This window comes from Plectropomus leopardus, chromosome 24 (assembly GCF_008729295.1).
Source record: "Plectropomus leopardus isolate mb chromosome 24, YSFRI_Pleo_2.0, whole genome shotgun sequence".
Taxonomy (NCBI): domain Eukaryota; kingdom Metazoa; phylum Chordata; class Actinopteri; order Perciformes; family Serranidae; genus Plectropomus; species Plectropomus leopardus.
In genome coordinates this window covers 13,589,182-13,601,555 of record NC_056486.1, presented here as the reverse complement: position 1 = coordinate 13,601,555, position 12,374 = coordinate 13,589,182, and the positions used below count along the sequence as shown (strand labels likewise).

General features: G+C 39.3%; 1 protein-coding gene across 3 annotated transcripts in view; it reads right to left on the bottom strand.

Annotated features, from left to right (window-relative positions):
• LOC121962653 (sodium-driven chloride bicarbonate exchanger-like) overlaps positions 1–12,374 on the bottom strand; it is a 57,062-nt gene that overhangs the window by 22,114 nt on the left and 22,574 nt on the right. For 2 of the 3 annotated variants that reach the window (XM_042512884.1, XM_042512886.1), the window contains exons 4-8: positions 6,561–6,704; positions 6,220–6,361; positions 5,344–5,504; positions 4,240–4,428; positions 555–643 (exon numbers count right to left, since the gene is read on the bottom strand). In XM_042512884.1, the coding sequence (XP_042368818.1) occupies positions 555–643; positions 4,240–4,428; positions 5,344–5,504; positions 6,220–6,361; positions 6,561–6,704 (725 nt within the window). The remainder of the gene's footprint in view (positions 1–554; positions 644–4,239; positions 4,429–5,343; positions 5,505–6,219; positions 6,362–6,560; positions 6,705–12,374) is intronic. The other variant, XM_042512885.1, reaches the window with a different exon arrangement.

Below are 12,374 nucleotides of genomic sequence, written 5' to 3'. Positions count from 1 at the left end.
ATTTGGTTCAAAAGATTGTTTATTTTTCATTTGATCGAATGCGGTAAATCTACATAGGTGTTGTTTTTGCTGGTTCCTCTATCCTGAGCCGTGTAAGGTTAAATTCATTAAATTATTTTAAAAATAGATATTACCAATTATTTTGAGATTTTACACTGCAGTGTAAAGCGGGATTGATCATATAAAATTTTCTTAGAATTTTAAGTCTTTTGAAAGATTGATTTAAGAAATTTTAATGCCAATGAGGCCTTATTTATAGATTTATAGATTAAGTGAATGCCTTTTACAGGAGCCCTGGTTCCACTCTGCTTGTAGATTGAGAGTGAGAGTGGTTGTTACAGTAAATAATCTGAAGAAAAATCAAAATACTGGCTGGATCTGACGCCACACAACTTCAGAAAACAAACATAACTCCTGTTCACTCCGAGCTGGTTTCCCAGGCTGACCATTTCACACGTAACCCAAGCTTGGTTAAATATACAGCACTAGTTACGTGTCCAGCTATCAGTGGCCGTACATAAACAGCGGGATCAGTGGTGGGTCTGCTTGCTCACCTTGCTGAAGTCCACAGCGCTGTTTTCTCGGCTGACGTCCTGTTTGCCCTCATTGTTGGCTGGCTGGGACTGAGGGGAGACCGTTTGGCCTGTCGGGCAGAGCAGGAAACCAACATTATGTCAATTTTCACTGCGGCTCGGCAGCTATCACAACACTACTTTCCCACACAAAGACAAAGGTCTCCAGTGAGTGACTACAGGGTGCAGTTACATTCTCTGAAGAATATGATACAACACTGGATCCTTTGGCTGCAGGTGCTCAAGCTTGATTGATGAAAAGCTTAGGCTCCGGCGACAAAAGATAATATTGTACCTTGTTTCAGAGTGTGCCGGGTGAGTTAGTTTAACACTAATCTGATGAACGCTCAGGAGTGCAGTGGACTGAGTGATTTTAGCTCGGCCTTCGGCTCAGTCTAAATGTAATGAATGCAGCCATTGTAGCTGTTTGAGCAACTTGAAGGTAACTTATAAAAGTGGCTTGCTCAAAATGTCACTGAAGGAATTGTTGATGCTTTGGGAAATGCTCCTCCATGCTTTATTGCAGAGAGTTAGTTGAGAAGATACCACCATCAATCCAACATGAAGCTTCAGTACAGCCAGCAGCTGGGCACCTGAGCTTAGCTAACTGGAAACAGCTAACCTGGCTCTCTCCAATGACAACGAAATAATCCTAGCAGCATCTGTAAAGCTCACCTTTGAACAGAGCCAGGCTATCTGATTGCTCCTGTTCCAGGCCGTATGCTAAGCTAAGCTAGCTGGTTCCCGGCTATACCTTCACTATTAAGCATACAGACATGAGAATGATATCAGTCTTCTAATCTTACCCAATCGTTAAATTATGTCTTTAAAGGAATAGTTACAAAATACATGCCGAAAGTTAGATGATACCACTCTCAAAATGAAGCTGGAGCCAGTAACTAGTTTATCTTAGCATAAACAGCACAGAACACAACCCCCATCGTCAAACCTCAAATAGTCCATCTCACACTTACCTTTTTAAAACAAACTAAATATAATGTGGTACTTTTGAGGTGCTTGTCGGCAGATTTCTATGACTCAGACAAAGCCAGGCAAGCTTTTTTTCCACTGTTTCCAGTCTTTATGCTAAGCTTAACTAATCAGCTTCATATTTACTGTAAAGATGTAGAGTGTCCCAGGGATGGCGTTTCTCTGTAAGCCAACCTGGTTCCCTCGTCAAAAAGCATATGGGATTTTTCCATTTTGTTTTGGATCACTGCAGACAATAAGCTCTGTGGTAAACAGACGTTTATGATGCTCACACATTTTGCTCAGCAAGATAATCTTCACAACTGAACACCACTTTCAGGATTTTTGAAGCCTAAATGCAAGATGTAAAAAGCCACGGTCGTTTCGCTGCCACTATAAGGCTATAAAGAGGTGTTTAGTGCGATGACGTTCTGTAGTCTCATCAACCGTATTTTTTAAAACACATAAAGCTTCAAAGTTTACGAGTGGGGCATTTACCGACGTATTTTATATTGTAGAACAAAATGTGAAAGTGTCTTCAGCTTGTGTTACCCACAGACCTTATTTAAGGCCTCTAAAAACACACTGACTTTGAGACGAGGGAACCAGAGGTGCTCAAATGCCAACAAATATCCAGGTTTTAGGACTCATTCCTGGGCTTCTCTATGAGGGTGGTATAACGTACTCTCTGCAAGAAAGTGACTTTTTCCAAAACTGTTGAACTATTTCTTTGAATGACAAGGACAACAAATGAAGATTATATTTTGTGTTATGAGGTTACACTATGAGCTAAAAACAAAAAGCTAGCATTATTAGTAATTAGTCACTGTTATGGGTGTAGAACATGAGTCACAAATCTCCGATGGTTTCTAGTCATTAGACACATTGTTGACAATGACAAGAAGTGGAGAGCATCACCATGAAAAAAGGTCCACTGCAAATGCTCTGTTTGGCCACATAAATAATTCTGCAGAATGACTTCCACTTACCCAAAGTTATTCTAAGATACTTAAAATATAAAAATAAAAGTCTGCATACTTGAAATCGTGCACTTTCCTTTTCATTGCTTCATTCTTAGGATTCAAAAATAGAACAGCTAGAGGAGCATCACGACTCTGAGCTTTGCATAAAGATGCACGAGTTTAAGAATGCAGAGGTCCTCTCTCTTCTTGACTGCAAATAACCTGTTTCTAACCTCTCAAGATGATGCTCTCCACTTTAATTTGCTTTTTTTTTATTCTATTTCTACTGCTATCTCTAGGCTCTCAGTGTTCAGCATCAGCTTAGGCGCTCTGGTTGCCTGTGCAGATTTCCTGCTCTGTGTCTTCATATTCGATGGGACAGTAGCCCTGTGCAACTGCGTGCAGACCACTAAGGCGTTTGGTGTTGCCAAAGGGCGTTTCTGGGGTCATGTGGCCCCTGGCGGAGCTCAATGGTGATGGAGGGGAGGACAGACATGAAACGCAACGCACACACCGCTGCCATGCCACATAGGAGAAAGCCTTTCTGGGTGGGGTGTTCTTGGGAAAATCAGGCAAAGACTGGGGAGATTTTACAGTGTGACAGTAGAGGCCATTTACTGGTTAAGTCAACGACACACGTGCACACACACATGCAACATATAGCAGACGAGAACAAACACACACACAAACATGGAGAAACACAAACAAGAGGAGAAAATGAGATATCACACAGCAGTAAAACGGCAAGTCACAGATGGACACACTTGGAAAAAACATGCAAAGGATCGCAACATTTTACATAAACATACTGGATATATTTGCATACAACAATATGAATGGTCAACATGGAAAAAGCAGAGAATACTACAGGGTTATGTGCAGCTGTGGACTAAGTATTCAAATCCTTTACTTAAGTTAAAGTACTATCACACGGTGAAAATACTCTGTTACGAGAAAAGAAAACAAAGACTCTGAACTCCTGCATTGAAAATGTTACTTAAGTTAAATTAAGTAAGTGTAGCAAGGAAAATGTATGTAAAAGTAAAACTACCCAAAGCAGATAAATCTAAAAAAAAAAAAAAAAAAAACACAAAACAAACACCTAAAAACCCCTCAAAATTAAAAAAAAGAACCAAAACTCAATAGAACCCACTAAAATTACAAATATATACATTACAACGAAAATCAAAATTATTAAATTTAAAAAAAAAAAACTATAAACAACCCCAAAAACTCAGTTAATAAAGAGAACTCAAAAATTAACTAAAAAAAATACAGAAAAAAAAATTGAAAAAAACAACCTGCAAGATTTAAATCATAAAAGCAACACCCCCGAAAAACTAAAATTGTTTAAAAAAACAAAACAACATCTTAATTTTCTCAAAACAGCTGCCAATCAATATTCCGTCAATCAACTAAAAAAAAAAAAAAATACCTTTTTTTTTTTTTTTTTTTTTTTTTTTCTTATTTTTTTTTTTTTGTTTTTTTTTTTTAACTCCTTTTTTATGTTTTTATAAAAAGAATCTTAATTTGTAAATTAACTACAGCTGTCAGATAAATGCAGTGAAGTAAAAAGTACAGTATTTCCCTCTGAAATGTAGTGGACTAAAAATATAAAGTGGCATGAGAAGATAATACTCAAGTAAAGTACAAGTACCTCAAATTTGTACTTATGCACAGTACTTGAGTAAATGTACTTTGTCACGTTCCATCGCTGGTCATATGTACGTGCTCACCATTCTTGTCCATGGAATGAGGCTCAGACTGCTTCTTGCCGATATCAGCGAAGGAGCGTACAATGGGAATGCGGTTGGCCAGTTTCTTGTGGTTTTGGTGGTGGTGCTGTTTGAGCAGGGCCTCGCGGATCCTCCTCCTGGCATCCTGACCTACAGCGCCCGACAACTCGTGCTGATCCAGAACCATGTCTGACAAGGAAAACACACACAATGGGACACTCAAATGAGGCTTTCCACATCACTCATTCAAGAGTTTATTTTCAATTCACAAAAGCTACTCCTAATAGTGTCTGTCTCTGCGTGGCAGCCAGGGACGCTAAGCTGATTATTCAGACAAAAACCGACCCACTGCTGCTGATTTAATCGCGCCAAACCAGGTTAAGTTTGCCAGATCTCCTCAGCAGCACAGTATTTCCCACAATCACATAAACAATCTCTTTGCTGCCTTAAAAACTAACACACAGTCTTCTAGGCGGACTTCTGTTTACACATCATGGTGTCAGCCTTGCTGACCGTGCCGCTGCCCTGCTGCAAATATTTAAACTTTAAGAATTTATATTCGTTAATTGTGAGGCAGGGCAAGTTCATTTCATTTAACAAGGCAACTGTGCAATGCCAAGACAAGATACATAAGAGAAGGCAGAATAAAAACACAGATTAAGGACAGATTTAAAAAAGGATTAAAAACTGAGCAAATAAAATAGAAGATAAGAAAGGATAAAATTAAATAAAAAAAGAGTACTGCAGTTACAGTGCAGTGTTAATTTAAAGGATGTGGGAGCTGAAAGAGACCATAATATTTAGATTAAAATTAAAGTCTAAATTAGCATTTGACTGCTGTCTTTTGCTCACTCCTCTTTGCATCCAGAAACAATTGTTTTGGTTTCATCTTTGCTTTACTGGAGGAAGTTTTAGCACATCTGTGTGCTCAGTTCACTTGCTCAGTGACATGGAAATATGTCAAAATGTGGGACTGTCATGCACACATCAGCAATAACAATGCAAAGTTAGCTTTGCAGAAAAAATGATTTCGTTTTTTAGATTTAAGTTTTAACTGCAGAACTACACAAGACCATGGGGCACTTTTCAGGCCCGAGTGTTCACCTGCGATCTCCTCCAGCGAGTTGGCCCTCATGTCCAGCATCACGGTGCCGTTCATGATGCAGCTGCGAAGCTCGAAGAGACTGTGTAGAGACAGCGTGGCTACGTAGGGTTTACTCCACCGCTCACCGCCATCCTCAACATCCTCCTCAAACTTAAGCCACCTGCATGCACATATAACACAATTTGGTTAATCCATAAAGAAATTATACTTTTGTATTTGACAGAAGTACAAAAAAAAAGCAGATTTTCATTATTTCCAGTGCCAACACAGATTATTTTTTACTTTTCAAATGCAGCACAATTAAGGTCAAAAATCTGTTTTTAACCAGTGCTTGTAAGCTATGATGAAGTTTCACCCTCTGAAGCATGGATCATTTTAAAAGTCTTTAAACCTTTGAACCCTGAGCAAATTAGTGCAACTCCTTTCAAAAACATGGGAAAGAAAACAAGCAACTTGGTAAGAATTGCAAGAAATTATATATAAGATTTATTAAACAGTTTTAAAAGAAAAGTTAGGGGCAAATGTCTTGGAAAATTAGATTTAGATTTATCAAAATAACATTTTTCAAATTATTTCACAGAATTATTATAATTTTTTAAGTACATCTTTCAAGTCATTTCCTTCTTTTTTTTAATTTTTTTTAAATTTCAGGTAATTTTCTTATAATTGTTGCAGATTTCTTCCTGTGTCTTCTTCCTATGTTTTTGAAAAAAAACAAGGCAAAAAGTACAGACATCGTGAGAGGTATGGCAGCACAACAAAAGCCCTGTGTTAAAAGCTCGCAGACACGAATGGGATCAAACTCTCAGGTGCAGCAAAGGAAAAATGACACAGCTGGAGAGACTCAGCCCATGTGGCCGACTGCAGTGGCGTACCTGGCTGTCTCTTTCCATTCGGCGTCCTCACCCTCCCTGAGGCAGATTTCGTCCAGCTCGGTGAATAGGGCGTGGGGGATGTGTTCCTCATCGCCATCCTCTGTCCCCAACAGAAACTGCACTCGTTGAGCTGGTGTGTCTGCTGCAGCAAACCGGCCAGGCGGAGGACGAGTGGAAGTAGAGGATGGAGGAGGAAAGATTGCAACGGGAAAGATTTGAAATAGAGAAATCGAACATTATGTAGACTGTCTGAAGTGCTTTGGAGTGAACTCAAATCTTCCCTCAATAATGTACTTTCGAATTTAACAAACAAACAACTTTAGTCCATTTTGAAGACCTACTGTGTGAGGGAGATTCTCTTCCATCATCAGCTGTGGAGTCCCTCTCCTTGGACCTCTTCCTGTGTCTGTGTCCGTGGTGACGGTGACGTCGGTGTGACCTCCTGCCCAAGGGAACGTGAACCCCGATGTAGAGAGTGCGGTGACCTGGAGACAAGATGCAGCACACAACGTTAGATTATTCAGTCTGTCCTTTAAATTACAAACTAATTTCAAATTTAATCCACTCAAGTTTCCTTCAACCGGATTTAATATTACTTCTTTATCACACCAATTCAATATATTTCTAACGTTAAAGGCTTGATGAAAGCGTTCTTCCCACCTTCTCTACACTGTAAAATCTGACAAACTGATTTTACTATAAATTCTGAAACCGCCTGCCTCCAAAAATAAGTAAGTAAATGTAACTATTGGTCTTAATTTACACTTATTTTTATCTAATTGTTACTGTTTTTGTTTACTTCAAATAATGTTGTATATAAAAGTATAGTACAGTTGTAACTTAAAAACGTTTTATGTTTTAGCAACTTCACTAAACCAAGTTGACTAAAGGTGAACAAATTGGTAAAATCCTCTGTGATGATCAAGTTAAGTCAGACTAAATTGATTTAATCAAGTTGAAAACACGTAGAAAGAACAAGGTTATTTCACTTGGGATTTTTAAGCTGCAACAACTACACAACATACAGTAAATACAGCTAAATTTCAAGTAAATTTAACACTTTTATATGAAGTAAACACAAAGCTTATAAAGTGCTTTGATAAACAAAGCAAAGCAGAAATGGGATACATGGAGGGCGATACAACATCACATACCCAGTCCTACTGAACAAAAACGAGATGAAACTAGGGAGGAGTTAGGGTAAAAATTTAAACCAGAGGACAAATAAAGCAAGATGTAAAATGTCAATACAAAAGAAAACAAAGACATAGACCAAAACAACAACAAGAGAAGCTATAAAATCAAATCAAACAAACAAATAAATAAATAAATAAATAAAGACAACATCACGTACAAGCAAGTTGATAAAAATGGAAAAGAAGATATAAAAGATGTCACTGATTCTGCGAGCCTTATCCCTTCAGGCAGCTCGTTCCAAAGCTGAGGGGCCCTGATGGCAAAGACACGGTCCCCTTTAGTTTTAAGCCTCAACTTTTGTTTACCAAGATTACTCAAAGTAAGATCAACTTGTCAGATTTCACAGTGAAGGTCCCCTTTAAGAAAAGGAAAGACGCCTGTTGCATACCACCAACTCTCGCAGGCCAGTTCAGTGATAGAAATAAACAGAAGTGGTGCTCCTAATTTTCACAAAGTATCACGGGGCTGATTTCATAGCTTGTAGCCTCCAATACCGGGAACTAGAGAAATAAGAGTGTGACTAAATGATTGAGTCAGCCCCCCAAATATGACATGATGGAAAAAATATGCAGAGAAAACAGCTATTGAAACATCCAGTAACAGGTAAGTGCATGTCACGTGGTCAGTTGGAGTGGAAGCAGAGATGCAGCACTCAGTGGATCAACTGCAATGTGCATGCCCTCTTGTGCCTGAGCCTGAATAAAGAGCTATTGTCCTCTTTGAAATCGATATTAAAATTGGATGACCTTCACAATTATGGAGATTTTAATTTTAAATCAATACAGAACGAATAATGAGACGGGGCAGTCTGAAAGGATATTGTTCATTGCAAGCACGAGGGCCTTTCTCTGATGTGTGTGGCTGTGCGTGTATGTGCACGCAGTGAGCGTGCAACCACAGGGTCAGCGTGAAGATAATGCGAGCTGACTTTCTCCTGCTTTATTGCGGTCGAGCTGCCCGGCCAGCGCTTCCTTCCCGGCGGCCCTCGGCTCAGTGGCCGGACACAGACAAGACTATTGGACACCCTGTTCTCTTTATCTGCCTCCTGCACAAAATGAGGCGCCACAGTGTCCGGCATAATGTAACACCAAGGGCTATTTGATGCTTGAGAGCTAAACTGGGGTCCATCAGAGGGTGATAAATTGAGCAGATTACAAAGGGATCACGGTAATAATAAATTTCGCTCTCTTCACTTACTCAAGTACAGGCAACCCAATCATATTGTACCAAGACGTGAAAATATTCCCACTTGACATTTATAAAACTGCGATCCAACCAAAGAGAGAATATCCACTGGTGATGGGGATTTTGCCTCTCAGACAACATCCAAGTCACCCTACCCTCTTGGAGGAGGTTTTTGGGGCTAAATGTAGCATGTGAGGTTAAAGTTTTTGAGTTTAAAGGTTGAAACATTCAGAGCATTCATATAGCAGCGAACAACTATTTTCTTTGTAAAGATATTGTGGAAAAATGGCATCTTGAGCAGAGACTGAAGTCACGCTCCCACTGTGTGTGTTGTCATCCGAGCTTCTCTGTTTTTTGTCACGGTAGCCCAACACGTTCTCACCCCAAGTCGTCACATATTGCTGCTTTGCAATGGATGTCTACTTATCACACTCTAGGTTTCCCTCTGCGTCTGCTTTTGACTTTCCGAGGTGCTTCTACCATCATGTCAGCACAAGCACATAGTGGGATTACGCTGCACACGGTTGGTGAAACACCAGGACAATAAACCACACATGCTAACACAAATGGTTAGGATTAGTATACGTGTAGTGTACAATAACACTAATAACACACATAACATTTATATTTATACACAGTAAAAAGAAAGCATTTTTTACCTTGAAGTTGGCTGAATTTGAAAAGCTGAATCAATACAATTACTTACTTACATTAAGTCAAATTGCTTCTCTTTATTGTGTACTTTTTTTGTTTTTGTTGTGTCCCATTCACTTATAAAACTAACCTAAACCCTTGAATCTAATCAGTTAAAAAAGTTGAGGAACCCTTTTGCTTTTTAAGTTCACTCTGAGCTCAAGTTCAGAAATAAATTAGCTCATTCTGTTTCTCACTGTCAGACTTACAGTGAGAAATCTCACTCTATTTTCATTTCGTCTGAGGGAAAGATATCTGGCATGAATGTCTTAAATTGTTTGCACTTGCTTGGAGAAACAAATAATCACATCATAGCGCACTAATCAGATTTAAGCAATGCACAGACAGAATATGAATCACCTCAGAGTGCACTGACATAACGACATCTGAAAAGAAAAACTCACTTAACACCTTCCCAGAGACAGAGGTTAAGTGAGGTCTCAGGAAACGTAATGGGAAAACTACCTAAACGTCAAAATGTCTTTGCAGTTAGAGAGTGTGTTTTACTCTGTCAGAGCGTCCTGCTAAAGACGCATTCATCCGGAGCAAATTGCTGTTAGCATTGCGTAAATTATGTATGTCAAAAGCAGAGGAAAGCCTGACTTTGCACATGAGGCAAATTTCACAATAAAAGGCCCATTCCAGCAGACAGGAGCAATAAAGGAAAACACAAGAACAGAGCACTAAAGCTTCAAAGTTCATGAGTCAAGATTCATGAGTGGAGGACTTAAATAGCTCGCCTCCTCCAGGCCTCGACCACTGCTGATGTCATACAATCGCTTCTCTCTTTTCTTCTGTCAGTCAAGGCTTGAATTCGTGCAGCGGTGTGTGACAAGCTGAGTTTGGGTGTTCCATATCCTCAAGTGTTTGTGTGTGTATTCATGTATGTGCTGCTTGAATACAGCAGCTCTGATTGGCAGGGCGATGTGCATTCTCTCCGCACAACTGGCTCTGCGGCGCTGACGTCGCAGCACAAACGCTGTACTAAATTAATTATCATAGTTGCAACTCCTGGGCAATGACTTCTACTTGCTGGGGTTGTAAAGTCAAACTGATTAGCATTCACACGAACCTTCTATTAAAATATTATAAAAGCTAATGTTTTCATCTCTGGAAAGTGGCCGTGATTAGTCTGTATTTCATATGCTTTTTGACCAGTTTAGTTGCCAAAATAAAACTTTGGCATGGTACGCTTCTGCAACCAGGGATATGTATTAAATTTGTACATTTGATAAGTATAACATAATTCAAATTACATATATATGGGTGAGGAAATAGGTGCATATAACAAGTTAGGGTAGGAATACTTTTATTTATTTTATTTTACTGTCTTTAATTAACGTCACTCAAAGGGAGACTGTATCTTGTATGTAACAAATGATGGTATGCTTTGTTATGTTTTTCTGCTGCATATATATATATATGTGTGTGTGTGTGTGTGTATGTATGTATGTATATGTTGTTTTTATTGGTTGGTTTATTTGGTTGTTTTTTTCTTTTTGTTTTTATGTTGTTTTTTTAATATGGTTATATTGTTTATATTGAAATGTCTGTTTTTTTTTTCCTCCATATGATGTTTGACGAATCCAAAGACTTAAATAAATACTTATATGAGATAAGATTTTCTTATCAGCAAAAAGGAGGGGATTTTGGATGGCGTGACAACTACATAAGGAGGAGCAGACAGCAGCAGACCACTGTTTAATACCAACAAAAGCAGCTTAATATTTTTCGACACCTCAGGACACGTCTAAGCTGTGTTTGAAGTGACCAAAACCAAAAGCCATTTATCATGTTTTCATCACCCTAACTTAAACCTAAACCACATATTAACCACAGTGTTGTCATCACACAAAATTTACTACTTAAAACATTTAGGAAAGTGAAGTTTCAACATATTCTGCACAAACGAAGCCTCCCTGGCTCTCAGTCCCAAGCCTATTGGTTTCCAAAAAAACCTCCTGAATCAGCCGGTCTGCAGTTTTTAACAAGCGCTACTGAAACAGAAGAAATGAGTGCATTTGTTATTATTCATAGTCAGCGGCAGATTAATCAACATTTGGCGCTCTCATGAGTATATGGAGCGGCAGGACCATGTGGGACTGAGTCAAAATAAACTAGTGTGTGTGTTCATGGTAATGAAGGAACTTATTACCCAATCTCATTAGGGCTGTACACAACTCCGAATTTTGTCTGTCAAGTCAGATTCAGCAGTTTCAGGTTGTTTTTTTTTTGTTTTTTTTTTGCGACTGCATCAGTAACAGCTTTGTAGCGGGTGGCTTTCCTGTCAGATGGGACACCACAGTGTGTGATTCCACTAATGCTGGCTGCTTTTTAACAGGTGTTTGTGGGCTGACGCTGTCTTGTGCATCACAGAGTGAGACACATGTCTCCCACTCGGCTGCATGTCTCTGTTTGAGATGTTGAAATAAATCGGTCGTGCCGCTGCTTTTAGTTGCCTTTAAACAAACTTTGCAGCAGACTGTGGTTTGAAAGAACACAAACAGAAAACGGAGTCTTCTATGGTTGCATCTTTCTTTCAAACAGAAATACTCTATATTAGGGCCGCTGTCTGTGGCTTTGGCTTACACTTGTTAAAATGATACATTTATAGTTGGTTTTGTTTTGTAATGGGATTTGAAAAAAATAAAAATACATAATATTACCAGAATAATCCTTTAAATCTACTGCCTTTTTTAGCCATCTAACCTCATTCAAACCATGATGTAAACCAATCACGGAATCCCACTGTAAACGGACGTCATGATGACGGTTTCTTTCTTTTTTTTAAATCAGGTGAGAGCTGAGAGGGGCTGTATGTTGGAGCGAGATAACTTCAGAGGATCTCCTTCTCCTGCGTGGTGCTGACGCAGAGTGTCAGCGTTACCACAGCAGCAGACAGAGAGCGAGTCATTACGGCACCCATCATCCCAAGATGAGGGTCCTTGAGATGAAAGCACCATCTCACCGGCACCGTCACAATCAAAGAGTGACATCTTTGCCGGCTGCTTCGCCGAACGTTGCCTGGCAACAAAAGTACAGCGGATACAGACGGGGGAACCAATTCTCTAGGTGACAGA